The sequence below is a fragment of the Rhizophagus irregularis genome, chromosome 25, assembly GCF_026210795.1.
Source record: "Rhizophagus irregularis chromosome 25, complete sequence".
NCBI classification, from domain to species: domain Eukaryota; kingdom Fungi; phylum Glomeromycota; class Glomeromycetes; order Glomerales; family Glomeraceae; genus Rhizophagus; species Rhizophagus irregularis.
This window is the reverse complement of record NC_089453.1, coordinates 1077818-1097921: the sequence shown is the minus strand read 5'-3', so window position 1 is coordinate 1097921 and position 20104 is coordinate 1077818. Positions and strand designations below refer to the sequence as shown.

Sequence of the window (20104 nt, the reverse complement as noted above, 5' to 3'; positions counted from 1 at the left end):
TATGTAAATAGTTTTTACTTCCGGCATTGTGCAAATGTCAAATGTTTTATGACATAGAGAGTTGCGCATTTCTAAGAATCTAGCACGAAAAAGTTCAAATTGATCACGTAATTTTCCTTTAAGATTCTTTTTTTAGATTTAAATCTATATGAAAAATACAATGGAAATGGTGTGTTTCTGGATAATTTGTCAGAATATAGGACTGTTGGTGTAAAATCACAAGAATTTTTTAATTCTTATAAAATCCATGTGAAAGTTGCTTCTGTTTCATCTTCCAAAATTGCTGCAGCTACTATTATGTTTCTAAAATTATTATCAACTACAATGATTAGCATTAATATCATATCAAATTGATTAGTTTTGGACGTTGTATCAATAATCACAATATTATAGTATCTTAATTTGATCGGGTGACATCCAAAATAATGAATTTAATCTTCTTTCTCCATGATCAAAGCGTGGCTTTATGATCCATCTTGGATCATCATCTTTTTTTAAGTATAGCTCAGTAAGATCTTTCTTATTAATCACTTTATTTGGAAATGAGGCTACTAGTAAGTTATATTGAGTTGATATGCCTAATCTTCCTTCAATCGTCCAAAACTTTACTTTCTCAAGCATTTTATCTGTCAATTTTCGAAATTTTGGGCTATCTCGATAATGCAAGGATTCATATCATGATTATGTATCCCAACTATACTATTAATACTAACACCATTTCTAGATTTAGGAAAAGAAAGATTAATATGCCAAAGACATTCAATCATTTCGGAATCCCTATCCCTTCTATTTTCTTCTAAAATAACTTTTTAGATCTCATGAGTTCGGGCATGTGAACATTCATACGTTCTACGTCTTGTTATTGTACTGTCAGTTGGATCCAGTATACGTCTTTTTTTACAAAGGGTAACATAAAAAACTCTTTCCCAAATACATTTTTTACGAAAATTTCTGCGTAGTAATTTTTATTAAAAAATAATCCCCTTTATTAAATTTTATTACATAAAAATATAAAAATGTCCATGGATAAGAGCCGAACATCAAACGAAGAAGCTTTAGACTTTGTTTCCAAGTTTAACGAAATTTATTTTCAAACTTTTACATATCACTTAAGTTCTTTTGTAAAGGACGGTTTCCTCAAGGACTTATTTGAAAAAAACCCCTCAGTACCTAAGGATAAAGCCCAGATACTGATAGAGAGGTTTGGCGAAACAGCCGACCCTGCGAACTTCACTTCACAAGCTCAAGCTACGAATATCAACCCACCACCCTTTCGCTAATATTTTCTATAGCGCTATATGCTGCGTCCAGGTCTTGGGATAATTTTTCTACCCGATTCCTTTGCGAATTTGGCGATTTGGGTGATGATGATGACGACGATGATGATGGATCTCAGAGTACTGATGATTATCTGATGGATGAGTCACATTTGCGAATGCCTGATGAAGATGATCTTATACGCCAAAGATTTCAAAAACCACCAAATCCAGTACCTATCAAGCTTCCATCAATGCCTGATGTAGTAATGACCCCTGTTGATCAAACTGTAATACCCGAAAATTCCCAGAAGAAAGATAAACAAAAGGCGCGTGTTACAGATGATAAACAAATCACGAACCAATCAACAAAGGCAAAACCTGATGTGAAAACATCAGCCCAAAATTCCCATAAGGGAAAGAAACCATCCGAACCAGAAGCTACACAGATACTGATAGGATACGAAGCTGTCGGAGAGGAGCTTGAGCAAATCTGAGACATAATAGTTTACGATATCCCGTATACCTGGGACCTGCAGAAAATATTAGCAGAGTTAAAACTTTGGGGAACGCTATCAAATGTTCCGTTAAACGGCAACATAAGTATCAAAACTCTTAGAGTCAAGATAGCACTCTCCTCCTTTGCCCTTCCCCAAGTTTAATAAATATTGGACGACAGACCTGGGAAATATACCCGTTAGATGGTTCCCTGTGAGTTGAACTTTACGAGAAAAAAAACAACGTGAAAAGTTCCAAGCCGTTATTCATGACATTCCGGAGGATATGATGATGGCTACCTTGTGGATGAACCGTAAACCATGTGAATTTTTAATGAAGTGCGGTGCTAGCTCATTTAAAATAATTCAAACAAGTAAAGGAAGGAGGAAACTTGTGGCCTATTTTGAAAATTGGGAGACCACACTAAGGGCCTTAGATACGCCACAGTTTTTCGTACCTGATGGTAAGGAGTTGAAATGGTGTCGACACTCCATTCCTATCTTGAAGAAAGCACAAAGTAAACCGAAGGCTAAAAATACTCTAAATACGAAAAAGTCAGGTAAGTCTGACAAGAATTTGGATCGTAATCAGCCTAAGAAGAAGGATAATTCTATATCCTCGAAGAAAGTCTCTAAAAGTAATAACCAGGAGGAGAAACACCCGAATACTCAGAAGAAGGCAAAGAATTCCTCGAAGAAAAAGGGTAATAATAAAGATAACAAGGCAGTTTTAGCAGAAATTTTAACTTTATTACAGAAGCTAGTTTAGCCTATGCTTTTATTAGCGGTTTTACGAATTTCAGAATTGTATTATTTTTAGGATAGAATATGTTTATGTGTAGTGCCACAATTTCTTGAAAAGGGGACTTGTCCTCTCCACTTTTTTTTCTTTTACCCAGTGTGGTTACCTGGACCTCTATCGGACGTGGTAGCGGTACAGTCTTTTTTTTTAGGAAGTTAGGGTCAGTTTCCAGCTTTTCTGGTTGTCGATGGTGGGCTTTTTTTGGGTCGTATTACTTGTAATCAATCCCTCGCTGTATTTCCCGCCTGCTTCACATAAAATAAAATAAAATAAAATAAAATACGTCTTTTTTTACGAAAAGAAAATCCTTGTTGCTTTGCATATTCATTAAGGTATGATTCAGCAAGTTCCCATGTTTCAAATTCCATCCTTTGATTTAATTCTAATATATTTTCTTCTTCTTCATACTCGCTATCATCATATTCCCGTTCTTGATGATTAAAATTTCTATCTTTATCATCTGAAATATCATACCGGAGGCTATTTATTCTTTCATCTTCCGGAAAATCATACCTATTTATATCCTCATTTACTGAAACATCTATTCTTCTTACATTTCCTATTTGGGTTTCATTAAGTATATCATGATCTTCAAGAAATAGATCAGAAGAATCATATAGAGAAATATAAAATTCAAATATCGGTAGGTCAGAATAACATATTGGGACTATAGGAAAAATTTGGGTTTAAAATATTTTTCATTGTAAGTGGTTTTATTAATAGTTTTAAAGCTTCGTAGTTTCATATAGATTATTATAATTGATATGAATTTGCTTTAGGGAACAATGTTTTTAGAAAAACAGAACAAAATACATGCTTATAAACAGTAAAGGTTAAAATTTTCTTTAGAAAACAACACGTTAACGTGTATCAGAATTTTTTTCGAAAGAGATGGGCTTAAATGTAAATTACATCATTATATAAACAATGGCAATTTTGTATCACAACCATTTATTATTCATGTAATATTTATCAGGTGTTATCACCTGCCATAATTATTAAATTTAAATAATTTAATTATCTCCTGAACTATATCAATAAAATTAATCAGGTATTATCAGGTTAAATCACCTAGGTGAAAATAATTAAAAATCACCCTGAGTGTAAATTAGCTATATTCTTTTTTCTTTGTTTTTTATTTGTGATACGAATTTATTTTAAAGTAAAATAGTTGTTATCGGAAACAAAAAAAATCCAAAAGCATGTAATCGATTACCACAAAAGAAAAGACGACAATGGAATATAAGAGAAAAATTAATGGTAGTGCATTATTTGGAAAATAATGGAGGAAGTAAACGTGGAATTGCAAAATATTTTAATATTCAACAAAAATAAGTGCGTGATTCATCAGGAAATTATATAGTGCGAAAAGTTGCGCAAGTTTACACATCATAATATTTCGTAAGCTTCCAGACCCGCCGCAAGTTTGCGTAAGCGTAATATTTCGTAACTTTTTAAAATATTTCGAAATATTACGATATGCAAAGCTTCGTAATTTTACGATTTGTAATATTCCGTAATTTTGCGGTTCGCAATATTTCGTAATTTTACATAATATTTCGTAAGTTTTCAGACCCGCCGCAAGTTTGCGTAAGCGTAATATTTTGTAACTTTTTAAAATATTTCGAAATATTACTGTATGCAAGGCTTCGTAATTTTACGATTCGTAATATTCCGTAATTTTACTGCGTAATACTTCGCAACTTTTTAAAATATTTCGAAATTCTATGATGCGTAATGTTCCATAATTTGACGATTCGTAATATTCTGTGATTTTACACAACTTAATATTTCGTAATATTTCAAAATATTTCGATAAATAATACTTCATTTTCTGTACTATAAGTTTATATAATGTATGTTTTATTAGATATAATCATAAAAAATTACAAGTATTTATTAATATATACAGAATACATAAAAGTAAAAAAGAGAAAGAGTAGAGTAACAATATTATTAGACGTAAAAAGAAGAGAAACAGCTATAGTAACGTTAGTATTAGATATAAAGATAAAAGAAATATTGTTATTATTGTTAGTATTAAGGTAAAAAGAGTTAAAGAAACAGTAAAAGGAGTAAAAGAAACATGGATATTATCGTTAGTATTAAAGTACAAGTAAAAAGAAATAAAGGAAACGTAGATAGTATTGTTAGTATTACGACATAAAGTAACAAAGAGGTAAAAAAAAACGCGTTAATATTAAAATAATTAGTATTAATAAATAAATATTTCTATACCTGCAAAGTAATTGAACAAAAGAATAAAGAAATAAGAAACAAAAATAAATAAGACAAAAACGCGTGCATGATTAAATGATTAAATGATTAAATCACATGCAAGGATCAGCCTAATTTTGATTGGCCAGAAATCATGTACATCGTATAGCGGGTGTGACATAAATAAATCGTGACTGAAATTTGTGTTCAATTTGTGTTCAATTTGTGTTGATAATTCTGGTAAAAAATTTGTTAATTTTGGCCAAATTTCGTTAAATTTGTTAAATTTGTGTTGAGTTTGTGTTGAATTTGTGTTGCGTAATTTTTTATTTATCACAAGGGGATGATATTTAGTAATTGCATGTACGACGTACAAGATTTTTTTTATGATTTTTTTAAGAAATGTACGCAAAATATTTAATCAGAATATAATTGTTTTATTTTTAAATATGATATATTGATGATTTTTTTTTAAAAATTCAATAGAATGTGCTAATAATAAATTGTTTTATTTTTAAATATAATATATTGATATTTATATTTAAATAACCAAAACATGTACATGATTTTTAATTATTTTTAATTGAAATCAAACTAAGATTTTTTTTTAAAAAAAAAATTAAAATAAATTAAGTGATTTATATCTATATTTAGAATCATGATATTTATATTTAGATAATCCATATCCGCATGAGATTTAATTAATATGTTTAATGATGAAAAGTCTAATAAATTAAATTTTAATTGAAACGAGAAATAAAATCAAACCAAAGAGGTATTGTTCAAATTTTATTTAAAGTGACATTTTACGACTTTCTTTCAAATTTTTACTCATCCCAAAATCAAATTATAAAAATAAAATCAAATCTAATAATGCCTCGCCAAACACGTCGTCGTTCCTATAACGTCCATTGGAACTGGGCTATGATGGACGAACTTGTCGACATACGCCGCCGCGACAGAAACCGCGCCTACCATAATATTAATGGTAGAAGCCGCCATGATTTTTGGGATTGGGGCTGTTGCCAATAGGTTCATATGACTAATATCTATAATTTTCTTTAAGAAAGAATTTAAATTCAAATTAACCAATCCATTTAATTGAATCAGAATAAATAGAATATTTCGAACGAGGGTTTCCGGGCAACAGTGCAGCCAAAAGTGGAGGAACCTCGTCAGGGATTACCATGTAAGTAAATAAATAAAATTACATTCATTTAAATTAAATGTATTTACCGAATATTCAAACTGATTTTGATATTTAGAACTATGTCCTTTATCGTAATGGTACCCCTGATCGGCCTGGGCGGCGGCTGTGGACGCGTACCGGCCAAAGATATTATCGCGAATTTAGAACGAGATTTTGGGAGAGGCCGGGTAATTATACTATAATAAAATTTTATAATTAATATTACATTCTATTTTACGTTCACATTTTAAATTTGATAAATTTGATCAATTTTAGATACGCGTGATGATCGTAGGAGAAGGAGAAACTTACCTACGTATCGTAGAAGATAATTATTTTTATTTTTTTATTTATTAAGTGAGTAGTAAAGGCCCAGTCCGTACCAAATATCGGCTGGAGACTCACGTTTTTTTTGGGCTGTGACTGATACTGACGTCCACGCCGTACAGCCTGGGTACTATTTTATAAAATAGTAGCGAACAAGTATCAAATGTATATTTTTTTATTAAGTTATAATAAAAATTAGAATTTACTTTAATTTTTAACATAAAAATTGTAAATAATAAAAAATTCGTAAATAAAAATAAATTTGCTTTCCCAAACTTAAAAAAAAAGGTGTTTATATAAAAGAAAAGGTGTTTATATTATTTTTGATTATTCAATAGTATCGCATGCCCCTTGTATACGTTCTACTGCATACGCAGTTTACAATCTCGTAAATTTTCGAAACGGAATATTACGCAGGTTTACAGTCTCGTAAATTTTCGAAATATTTCAACCGTAATATTACGCAGGTTTACAGTTTCGTAAATTTTTGAAATATTTTAACCGTAATATTACGCAGGTTTACAGTCTCGTAAATTTTCGAAATATTTCAACCGTAATATTACGCAGGTTTACAGTCTCGTAAATTTTCGAAATATTTTAACCGTAATATTACGCAGATTTACAGTCTCGTAAATTTTCGAAATATTTCAACCGTAATATTACGCAGGTTTACAGTTTCGTAAATTTTCGAAATATTTTAACCGTAATATTACGCAGGTTTACAGTTTCGTAAATTTTCGAAATATTTCAACCGTAATATTACGCAGGTTTACAGTTTCGTAAATTTGCAGAATATTTTGACCGTAATATTGCGTAAATCTTACGATATTGTAAACTTACGTAATATTTTAACCGTAATATCACATAAATCTTACGAAATTGTAAACTTACGTAATATTTTGAAATTTTTCGAAATATTATGCCATAAACTTTCATAAACTTACAAAATCGTAAACTTACGCAATTTTTCGCGCTATAAAATTTCCTGATGTTGGAATAACAATAAAGCTAAGTTATTAGCATTTGCGCCTCATGTTCTTAAGTTTCATCTGGGTAAATCTGCTAAATATCCAGATTTAGAAGATGATTTATTTACATGGGTTTGTGAAAGAAGAACGAATCAAAATCCTGTTAAAGCCATCACGTTGTCTAGAAATCGCAAATAATCCAAATATCACTTCATTTAAATTTTCAAATAAATGGCTAAGTGGTTTTTTAGGAAGATATAATCTTAGTGGACATTGTAGAACAACCATAGCACAACAATTACCATCAGATTTGATTGAAAAACAAAATGTTTTTTTGAGTTATATTTTATAGAGAAGGATTCAGCATGACTATCCATTAAAATATATAGGTAATATGGATGAGACACCACTATGGTTTGATTTGCCAAGTAATTCCACTATAGACTATAAGGGTGCAAAAACAGTCAGCATTTGTACTATGGGCCATGAGTGCTCATCTTTTACACATATATGGCTGGTGGCAGTAGGCTCCTAACAGTTCGCATTTTTAAATTGAAAAATATGCCAAAAGAAAATTTTCCACATGGTATTCATATACGAGCTAATGAAAAAGAATGGATGAATGAAAAGGAAATGCTATGGTGAATTGAAACTGTATGGACCTCAAAAAACCCTTTTGGTAATTTGCATTCCTTACTGGTTTTGGATTCTTTTCGTGGTCATATTGTAAATTCTGTTAAAAATCGGTTAGTAGAAAAAAATATGAATATTGCCATAATTCCATCTAAATTGCAACCATTAGATGTTGCAATTAACAAAAACTTTAAAGCTAAGGTAAAAATTGTATATAATTCTTTAAAATTTTTTATTGTTAGCAATTTAGCATGTTTTATTTATAAATTCTTTGATTTTTGTTAACATTTATTTATAATTTGCAGGTTAAAGAATGATATAATAATTGGATGTCTTCTACCATTCATGCTCTTACTCCAGCTGGAAGAAGATCTTATTAGGAGGTCTTTCAAATGTTGTGGAGTTTCAACAAATACTGATGGTTCAGAAGATAATGACTTATTTGATTATGATAAGTTACTAGGCATGCTGGAGGATAATGATGAGGTAGATATAAATAATCCAGATGATGAAGAAAATGAATATACCAAAGAAAATGATTATGAAAATAGAAACAGATAAATGTAAGGGTAAAGAAAACAATGGTAATAAAGATAGTAGCGGAGAAGATAGAAATCAAAATTAATAACTAACTTCTGATGAAGAATAATGTTCTATATTGAGAGAATTTAGGAAATAATATAAAGGATTTTAATAATGTATTGCATATTGTAATATCATATATAATAAATAAAGTTGATAATAGGATTTTGGTTTACTGAAGAAGTTTACTTTGCGCTTGAAAATGGTCATAAACTAAATTCTAGTATTATACCCCGGATATTTTATAAATTTTGGAGATTAAAAATTGAATGTCTCTGTACGAAATATCCGGGTATTTAAAAATCTGAAAAAATTTTTGTGTAGAGTATACATGGCCTGGTAATTCCCTATTTTCATATAAATACGTAATTTGTAATCCTGGTAATTAATTACCAGATTTTTTGAAAAATACGTAAATACGTAATTATTTATGTCATACGTAATTAATGTAAATATTATTGGCTGATTATGGGTCATGTGCTTTTTTTATACAAAGTCATATCAGCATTTTATTGTTTTTGCATTTTTATATATATAAATGCCAGAACCATCAGTTTCAGCATTTTTTTTGCATTATACAAGTCAAAACACCGGAACTATCAGTTTCGGCATTTTTTTTGCATCTTTACAAGTAAAAACACTGGAGCTATCAGTTTTGGCATCTTTTTTTGCATTTTACAAGTAAAAACACCGGAACCATCAGTTTCAGCATTTTTTTTTTCATTTTTACTAGTAAAAACGCCAGAACTATTAGTTTCGTCATTTTTTTTTACATTTCTACTAGTAAAAATGCCAGAACCATCAGTTTCAGCATTTTTTTTTGCATTTCTACTATTAAAAATGCTGGAACTGATGGTTCTGGCATTTTTTTTGCATTTTACAAGCAAAACCACTGGAACTATCAGTTTCAGTATTTTTTTGCATTTTTACTAGTAAAAACGCTGGAACTATTTGTTTTAACGTTTTTTTTGCATTTTTACTAGTAAAATGCTGGAACTATCAGTTTCAGCATTTTTTTCATTTCTACAAGTAAAAACGCTAGAACCATCAGTTTCAGCATTTTTTTTCATTTCTACAAGAAGAACGCCACCAGAACTATCAGTTTCAGCATTTTTTCTTGCATTTTTACAAGTAAAAATGCCAAAACTATCAGTTTCAGCGATTTTCTTTTTATTATTACATGTAAAATGCCAAAACTATCAGTTTTGGTGATTTTCTTTTCATTTTTACATGTAAAATGCCAGAACTATCAGTTTTGGCGATTTTCTTTTCATTTTTATATGTAAAACTGCTGAACTATCAGTTTCAGCATTTTTTTCTCACATTTTCACATATCATGTGATTAATTACCAATAGTATTTACGGTAATAACGTTAAACGTAATTATTTACGGGTACTTTTGACTAATTACGAAGACATTAATAATTATGACTAATGTAATTATTTATGTTATACATAATTAATTACGAATTACGTAATTATTTACATATTTTGAATTACGAATTACGTTTTTGGCTGATGATTTACCAGGCCATGTATAGTGTAGAGCAGTGTTGGGCAATTGGACAATTGGACGTTTTGGACATTTATCCAAAACCTGTCCAAAACTTGTCCAAAACCAAAACCTTTTTTTCATTGGACAGGTTTTGGACAGATCACATGACAAAAAATTTAATTTTGGCCAGAATTATGACTAATTTTGGCTAATTTTAATTTTAGTTCAATTATTAAATTACTTCAAAAATCTTTAAATATTAATTTTTAATATTATTTGATTTTACATTAATTTTTATCATTTAATTAATATTAAATATTTACTTTTTTAACATTTTAACATTATATTTTTATTTTATTTTTAGTTTCAGTTGATGAATATTAGGACTCTTAAGCAGTTTTAAACTGTCCAAAACTATGTCCAAAACTATGTTTAAAACTGGTTTTGGACAGTCCAAAATTGTCCAATTAAAAAAACCAATTGGACAAGTCCAAAACCCAACACTGGTGTAGAGTACTGTGCCATAGAGGGTACTGTAGCCCACAAAATACAGTACTTTATATCTAATAGTTTGGACTAATTCCTGAATTAATCTATAAACTTCTTGACTATCTTGTTATCGCTGTAATTTCCTAAAAACTTGTATAGTATTTTGTGGAAAAACACTATCTGAATACCTGGGTAAAATAACAAATTGCCAAAATTCTCTAAATCTGGGATTCTCTTTTCCCAAAGGTCAGGTTATTAGTAACCGTTCGTAATATTAAAAAAAAAATTATAAAAAAAATAAACCAATATTCGTACTTACAAATCTTGGTTCTACTTTTCCTAAAGGTCGGAAGTCCACTTCACCCGATTCTAAAAAAAAGAAAGAATGGTTATTAGTAACCGTTCATTAATATTAAAAAAAAAATTAAAAAAATTAAACCAAGATTCGTACTTACGAATCTTGGTTTTTTCACACAAAATTAAGCCTGCCCGAACCTATAAAAAAAAGAAAGAAACAGTTAGTAAACCTTCCAAAATGATAAAAAAAATAAAAATATATATATATATAATCACATACTCTTGATCATCATTTTTTTGTACTAGTACTACGCCTAATCCTATAATTGATGGTTTTGAGAAATCTGGATATTGTACAATTGGTGCTGTTGTTAATTTATCTCTTAAATTCTCAAATGCTTCCTGTTGTAAATTTGTCCATTCATAGAGTACATCCTTTTTTAATAATTTATACATTGGATCAGCAACTTTAGCAAAATCTTTAATAAAGTATTGGTAATAAGAGAATAATCCTAAAACTCCGTGCAATTCTTTAATATTTTGAGGTTCTGGATAGTTAATCATTTTATCAACTTTTTCTGGATCTGGTTTGACACCTTGTTTTCCTACAACATAGTCTAAAAATTGAATTTGTACTACATCTATTTCTAATGGTGATTGGTGCTCAGGAAGAGCAAAAATTTCCATATCCATCAAGGCATTTTCTGTAAAACTGAACGTGTAATTGGATTGTTGTAATGACGTCAACAAACTATCTTTCCAAATTTTATCAACTCCCTCACAAGCCAAAAGTTAGAGCACATAAGTGCTATAAAAATAAAATGGAAAAATTTGTGCTGAGAACGTCTTGAAATTCAGATAAAAGAGCTTCATAAGGTGCTGGGTCTTTGCCATTGGTAAGTTGTACAGTTTCTACTACATGAAGTTCGCTTACAGTTTCTGGGGCATATTCACTCAGGCTGACTCTAAGAAAGAACTATCTCCAATGTTATTAAGAAGTTGTTTGACCTTTAAATAGTTAACTATTGATCTATTGTTACTGTCATAAGCTATTTTTAACAAAAATTTTACTGATATTTTCTTGGAAAAAATGGTTCATGCGATCATCAGAAAGAGTTCTTTTCCTCTTCAACAATGGAAAATAATAATAAAAGATTGGAAAGATGGAAGATTGCTTTGTCAGAATATAAATATGACATTGTATATCAGAAAGTAACTAAATATGCAAATGCTGATGCATTCTCTCGTCTTGACTCAACCTCAATTAATAATCACACCAATCCCTCAACCTCACATAACGATCATGAATAAACAATTACATCAGCAAATTTAATTAGGCATAATATTATGTAAGTTTACGATATCCGTAAATTTACAGAGTATTATGATGTAAACATACGTAAGTTTATGGGTATCGTAAACTTCTGGAATATTATAGCCAGGATTGTGGTAGTACACCTGTGCTAGCAAAATTCTGTACTAGCAAAAAATTTCATAAAAGTACTAAGTACACTGTACTAATACAATTATTACTTTTTAGAATATAATTTAACCATTTTAGGTAAATATCATGTGATCAATATTGTTTATATTTATAAAATTAAATGTACTAAAATTGTATTTGTAATAAATAATTTTCAACTAGTACTGTAGTACTGTACTAGCACAATTCCCAACCCTGAATTTATAGCATATACTTTTGCAAGTTTTACGTATCGAAATCATTATGAAATATTACACTTGAAATCCTTCACAAGTTTATGTATCATAATCATTATGGAATATTACGCTCGAAATCCTTCAAAAATTTACATATTGGTATCGTAATCATTACAAAATATTACGCTTGAAATCCTTCACAAGTTTTTATGTACTGTAATTGTGAAATATTACACTCAAAATCTTTCAAAAATTTACATACCGTAATCATTACGAAATATTACACTCAAAATCTTTCAAAAATTTGTACTGTAATCGTTATGGAATATTACACTCAAAATCCTTCACAAGTTTTATGTACTGTAATCGTTATGGAATATTACGCTCAAAATTCTTCACAAGTTTTATGTACTAATCATTACAGAATATTACACACTCAAAATACTTCACAAGTTTTACGTACTGTAATTATTACGGAATATTACGCTCAAAATCCTTTGCACCTAGAGTTTCAAACTGGATTTATTTTTAAATCCAGATTAGGTCAGACCAAGCAAAAAGTGTGTTTAACATAACTCCCTCCCCCTGGGTCGAGTAGTTGTTCTTGAACAACTATAAATATTATCACGTGATTCATAAATTAATCATACTGCAAAAGGAAATTTAATGATTTCACATGCAGTAAGTACCACATAAAATTTCACACCCTTTCGTTACTTACAGAAATTTCAGCATTTTACCATTCATACAAATAAATCAGCTACCATAAGTCCGTAATACATAAAATGATTTATGCAATTTGATTTTTTTTTGATGTGTTACTAATTTTGCGTTGACAAAGGTCAAAAAAATATTATCAGTCAAAAAATCGTTAGAATTGACTCAAATACAAATACTTTTAAGGAAGTGTATGATGCAATTACAAAAGATTTATTTTCTACATGTTTATGTGGGAAAAATTGATAATAAATGGATTTATGTTGAAGAAGGATTATATGATGAACTTTCTTTAATGTTAGAGTTAGAATCAAAACATATAAGATTCATTATTCAACCGGAGGAAGATAATGGTGAAAGTAGTTCTAGAAATCAAGTGGTTCAACAGAATAAAATCAATATTTTTGACACTATGATGGAAAGAGCTCGTCAACCTTACTTTTCTATGCAAAAAAGAGAGGATATCTGATGTGATATTTTATACAATGATGTTATTACTTTATTGAGAAACAAACAAAAAAATGGATGGAGTGGCGTAAATTCAGAGTCATTTGCTAATAAATTTGTGGAAAGGCTAGTTGCTCTTTTCAGTATCAATGGGCTTCTTTTTGGTCTCCATGTTTTTCTGATATTATTTATATTAAAATATTAGAAAAATCTCACTTTCCATCAGATATTCCTAAAATATATGGTGAACACCATATATATATTGATCCACACAGAGAGAAACTAATTGCTCGGTCATTAAAATTACCAGATATATTTAATGAGTTAGAGCAATCAATATTAACATAATGAAAGTTATAATAAATTTTATTTCACTGGACATCATAAAAAGGAGTAGCTCTCTTTTACTAATTGAAAATATTAATAAGTATATCATTTATTTACAAGAGGTTAATCAAAAAATGAATACAATACATAATAGTAATGTCTCAACACGTAATCCTGGTTGTGATTTAATGGTAAGCATCTGATAGCATTCATTCCATAAATATGAAGAACTCTCAGATGAAAAAGATTTTTATGAGTTTTTTGATCTTGATGAATATACGTTAATACAAAAATACAATTACATCAAGAATTTACAACTTAATGTTCCTGTAACAATTTATCGGTATTACCAGGGCAATTATCTTGGATCATTGATCAGAAACAGAAAATGCACATGTAATAGCAGTAATTAATAAAAATTTACCAAAATATTATATACGTCAGATACGCAAAAATGCTTTAAATAAAGTAAGTTTTTTTTATACAATGCATTACTAGTATTATTATAATTAAATTTTATATAGGTGAAACTAATGCAATTTAATTTCTTTCAAGTATTTTCTTTTTAAAAAGGTTACACCAACTGTACTTTGAACTTTATATTTTAACTTAACTGGTGATACCTCAAGCCCTCAACAACAAATAATGTAATTAGCAAAAAAATTGAAGAATGTTTACGTATAATGATGCAACTTGAGAATCCATCAATTATTGTTGATCTGCGCGCTAATAATGGATTTAAAGGAAAAAAGTTTGATATTTTTTGGGATGAAATGGAAGCATATTTTAACGAAGTAGATATTCTAATTAAGTAAAATGTATTTCTATTTAGATTTTTATTTAAAAATTAAATAAATATTTTTTATTTGCCCGTAGAATGCAAATTGCAATTTCAATTCGTAATCTTCGTAAAATTATTATACATCGGTTAGAGGCTAAATATGATTTACCACTACCATGTAACATCAATATTCCATCTATTGAATGGATTCGCCTTCAATTTTGGCCAACTAATCCTACTTCTACTCGAGCAATGCATTATAATGGTCAGTTCAATATTAAATATCAAATTCAAGCTAGACAATTGCGTAAAGATCACACTATTGTGCTTGTCTTTTCTGTTATTTGCATGAATTTGCCATCCTTTATCGCGATTATATTTGTTTTATTGCAGCAGATGACATGCATAAAGTTCCAATCAGAGAGGGTGTTGCTACATCAACTGGTGTACGTAATAAGAAAAGTTTAGTTAGTACAAATACAACATTAACAGCAAGTGATTATGACTTTACAAAATTGTCCCTTACTCCTTCAGTTATTTTTTTTATTGATGTTCCAACAACTATTGAGGATTCTTTTTATCATGGAAATGTCTTTGTTTCATATAAAGATACTGTTTTTCAACCCAGCAATGCAATTAGACATGCAACTGAATTTTTCAATGCAATTAATGCAATTCAAACACATTATATTTCAACTATCCCACCCTCTTATTTGTTTATTTCTTTGTGGTGATTTTGAGCTGGGCAAATCCTGCAGAGCGAATTATGTCTATTATTAATTTGGAACTTTAGGGAGTTGCAATTATGAGTACAGAATTGGAAGATATATTCAAAAAAGTTGACACATTAGAAGAGATTCATGCAGCTGCAACTAAAAATGAAGATCTAAAAAATGGATTACATGATTGTATACTTAATATTCAACAGTTGTTGTATTACATGAAAATCCTTTTTGTTGTTATGATCCTGCAAATGATCATGATATTGATAATTTTTTTAAGGTATTTTATTTAATTTTAAAATATTAATTCATAATACTGTATATTTATTAACATATAAATTATTACACAGATTATTCATGAAATTGATAAATCATTAAATGTATGCGAAACAACAGCAGAAGTATTATCAAAGAAAAAGGAACTTTAAGAATTTGTAGAATTCGTCATTATTCATTTCAAGTAAAATTTTATTTCAGCTTCCTCAACATATTTTTAAAAATATAGATTTTTTACCAGATCCTATTCCATCAAAATGCAAGTATATTCTTTTTATATTATATATTTTGCTTTTATTTAAATCATTATTAAGTATAATTTTTATATGAATTTTAACAGCTAATACTGATTGTTATGAAGGATTTAAAACTGTATATAATACTGAAATATCTGAGAAATATCATCCTATTTTAATGGCAGCTATGGAAAATGCAGAAAGAGCACCACCAGCTATCTTAACAAATACCAAAGTTCATGATATTATCCAATGCTTTCAATGTGGAAAATTCTGATGTCTTTATAGTGAAAAAGCATTAATAACCATGCAAAAATCTGAATTTTAACGCATTATTAATGATTGGAATTATAATTGCAGATCACCTTTGGTATCTGAAGATCATGTGTTGTACAATATTTTATTTGTACGTGAAAAAGTCACATGTGAATCACCAATAGAACTAGCTTATTATTCATCACGAAAAAATTATATTTCCGTATGTTATTGGTGTAGGGTTAATAGATATTCCAACACATGTATCATCAAAATACAAATTTGTATTTCCTTTATGTAATATATGTCAAATTGCGGGTAAAGAATTTTTTGGAAGAATTGAAATTAAAACTAATACTCGAAAAAGAAAAAGAAATGATTTATAAGTTTTATGGTTGTAGTTATTGAAAACATAAAGAAAACTACATCTGATCTAAATAGTAATAAATTTTTTTACACATGATAATAAAAAACAACTTTATATTGTAAATTCTGACCAAAATTACAATTCTGGCTAAAATTATATTTGTTCAACTCATTTATTGTTGTTTAACTCCCCCTCCCCTCCCTCTAGGCTATAGTATTACATATTATGTTAAACAAACTTTTTGCTTAGTCCGGCCTTAGATATGAATAAAACTGGATGCCTTCAGATTTTTCAAAAAGGTTGGGATACTTAGCAAAATTTAAAGAACTCAAAAATATTTAGTAAAACTTAAAATAAAATAAAATTATATGCTAATTCTGTGACTTATATAAAAAGTGTTATGCTCAACTTATCTGTTATATATGCACCATGTTGTACACATAAATTGGGTATAGTTTATGATAATTTTAATCTTTGTTTTTACTAATAAAAAATTTTTTTTCAGTGAGACTTTTTCCAATTTAACATCTAAAAAGCTTTCTGCAAAATATAAAGAACATTTTTGTTAATACTCCTACACGAAGAATATGGAATTGCATCATCATGTAAAATTCCGTTACCTAATGCAACATGGTGGAATTCTTAGTTTTGACTGATTTTTTATGCTAAAGATTATATGAAGCTTGAATTGCAAGTTAATACCAGAAATAAAAAAAATAGCGAAAATTCATACTATTTTACAAGATAATCAACAAAGGTGGGTAATTACCATTAGGGGTAATTACTACCATTTTTCATTTTATTTCACCTTTTTCAAAGGAATTTGTTCATACTCTCAATTTTTTTCAACAAATGACTTCAGCATCTTGATTCTTACCTACAGCTAGTTTTTTGTTACACAGGTCAAAAAGTGAAAAATCAGGCATCAATCAGTCACCAATCAGTCACCAATCAGATACCTGATTGGTGACTGATTGGTGCCTGATTTTTCACTTTTCAACCTGTGTTAATTTAGTTTTTTTTTCACATTTTTTGTAATAAAAATTTTTTTGTTATATGATACTATTCACAAATTATCACAAAATTAAAATAATTAACCAACAAAATATCACTAATAAACAAAATAAAATTTTAGTTTATTACAAACATATTTTATAAATTTTATCATAACAAAAAATCACATATATACTTTTTTAGTATTTGCATCAGGATTTATCAAAAAATTTGCTGACGGGCTTTAATTTATTGGTTTTTATATTTTATGTTTATTTTACTGAAAATCACAAGTCGAAAAGTGAAAAATCAGGCATAAATCAGTCACCAATCGGTCACCAATCAGATATCTGATTGGTGACCGATTGGTGACTGATTGGCATTTTCGCCAAATACCGTCACCAATCAGGCAGTTCAGAAAAAGATGAAATATAGCTCATTGGAATTGTCTCAACAAAATGAATCTAATGGAAGGAAATTAAGTAAAATATAAAATTAAAAATGTATCAATTATATTTTTATTAACTATTAATCATAGAGATGCGTTTTTACTACCATTAGATTCGTCTTGTTGAGACACTTCCAATGAGCTATATTTCATCTTTTTCTGATCACTGGATGAAAAGTTAGCAAACTGCCTGATTGGTGACAGTATTTGGCAAAAATGCCAATTAGTCACCAATTAGTCACCAATTGGTGACTAATTTTTCACTTTTTGACCTGTGAATTTTTGGATACTTTTAAAATATATCGTGTTTTGATCTTTATTCTACGTACCATTTTAGATCCTGATTGATATTTGTTTCACGTACTATTTTAGACCCTGATCAATATTTGTTTCACATACTATTTTAGACTCTAATCCACATACATTGATATTGGTTTCATATAGGTACATTTATAATAACCCGAGTATGATTAATACTTTTTCTTAGATTTTTTTTTATATCCACATATGTAGACTCTAATTCACGTGTTCTTCTTTACATACATCATTTATAATAACCCGAGTATGATTAATACTTTTTCTTATATTTTTTTTTATATCCACATATGTAGACTCTAATTCACGTGTTCTTCTTTACATACATCATTTATAATAACTTGAGTATGATTAATACTTTTTCTTAGATTTTTTTTTATATTCACATATGTAGACTCTAATCCATGTATCTTTTTCACATACATTAGTATTAGTTTCACGTAAGTACATTTATAATAACCCAAGTATAATTAACACTTTTTCTTAGATTTTTTTTATATCTATATATGTAGACCCAAATCCATGTGTTCTTCAACATAGGTACAAAAAATTTGCCAACAGGCTTTAATTTATTGGTTTTTATATTTTATGTTTATTTTACTGAAAATTTTTGGATACTTTTTAAAATATATCATATTTTTCTAAGGTTTTGATCTTTGTTTCATGTTAATAGTGCTGCCTAAAACTGTTTTCAAATTCTAAAACTGTTTTGGATTTTAGTTTAGTTCCACTCCAAAATACCTAAATTTTTCCAAAATTTTCTTTCTAAAACACCAAAAATATGATTATTTCACTTATTTGCTTCAAAAATAATAAAAAAAAACAATAAAATTAATTTATTTTACAATTTGCACTTTTGTTCAGTGATTAATGTTATGTAATTAATAATTATGTCCATATTTAGCAGACAATTGGTATAAATTATAAAATCTAACATTATAAAATTGATAATTTTTTTTTTTATTTTATACATTCATTTTTTAAAAAAAGATTAATAGTATAATAATATGCCACCTAAAAGAAAAGCTGTACAATTAACATTAATAGAACGTTCAGAACCAGTTCCCAGAAGTAAAGGTAGACGTCCACAGGACACTGTCTGGACACATTTTGCAGCTGAGTGTCTTTGATAAAATAAGAAGGGTTTTTGTTAGCGTTTATGTGATGATGATGATAATATCATAGATGATGAAAGTAACAAACATCAAAATTTGATCAGCTTAACATTACCGATTTTTGGGATAATGAACATAACAAAGCATTATCAAAACCAAGACAAGACTCGATAGATCAATCTTCAATTAAAATATTTGTATGCTATTTGGCAGCCAAATTGAAGACAAAATCAATACTATAATTAAAAATACAACAAATTTAACGTTAAGTAATATTAATACATTATATTAATTATATTAATAATTTTTTTTAGTGGATTTATTAATTTATAAATAATATTACTTATTTACTTTCATTCCTGTTATAGGTTTAAATGGCTGGACGAATCCTGCAGGCCATTCTATTTATAATTTTATAATAATGATATATGATCGTTGAGAATTTCTCTATCAACTTCAAGATCTTTTAATTGTAAAGCATATAGCTCAACTTATAGCTGAAGAAATTGAAAAAGTAGCATAACTCCAAGAAGTAGAGAGAGTTATGGGAAGATAAGCCACAAAAACTTTGGCATTTTTTGTGGGATATCCTGTAGTCTCAGAAAGGGCAACTTGAAAAAAACATTTCTCGCTATTACAGTGTTGTTTGATCACAGATTTCTTAGAAAAGGCAGGAATATTGTAAGAGCAACCA

General features: G+C 28.7%; 3 protein-coding genes across 3 annotated transcripts; all 3 read left to right on the top strand.

The window, feature by feature from the left end:
• Positions 1–8018: 8018 nt before the first annotated feature.
• OCT59_016719 (uncharacterized protein) lies at positions 8019–8450 on the top strand (the record flags this gene model as incomplete). The annotated part of the gene is made up of 2 exons (XM_066145863.1): positions 8019–8090; positions 8202–8450. 2 exons carry the CDS (start codon positions 8019–8021, stop codon positions 8448–8450), a joined length of 321 nt encoding a protein of 106 aa, XP_066003601.1.
• Positions 8451–13324: 4874 nt separating this feature from the next.
• Positions 13325–13597, top strand: OCT59_016718 (uncharacterized protein; the record flags this gene model as incomplete). The annotated part of the gene is made up of 1 exon (XM_025324968.2): positions 13325–13597. One exon carries the CDS (start codon positions 13325–13327, stop codon positions 13595–13597), a length of 273 nt encoding a protein of 90 aa, XP_025183539.2.
• Positions 13598–15488: 1891 nt separating this feature from the next.
• Positions 15489–16194, top strand: OCT59_016717 (uncharacterized protein; the record flags this gene model as incomplete). The annotated part of the gene is made up of 2 exons (XM_066145862.1): positions 15489–15591; positions 16022–16194. 2 exons carry the CDS (start codon positions 15489–15491, stop codon positions 16192–16194), a joined length of 276 nt encoding a protein of 91 aa, XP_066003600.1.
• Positions 16195–20104: the final 3910 nt, after the last annotated feature.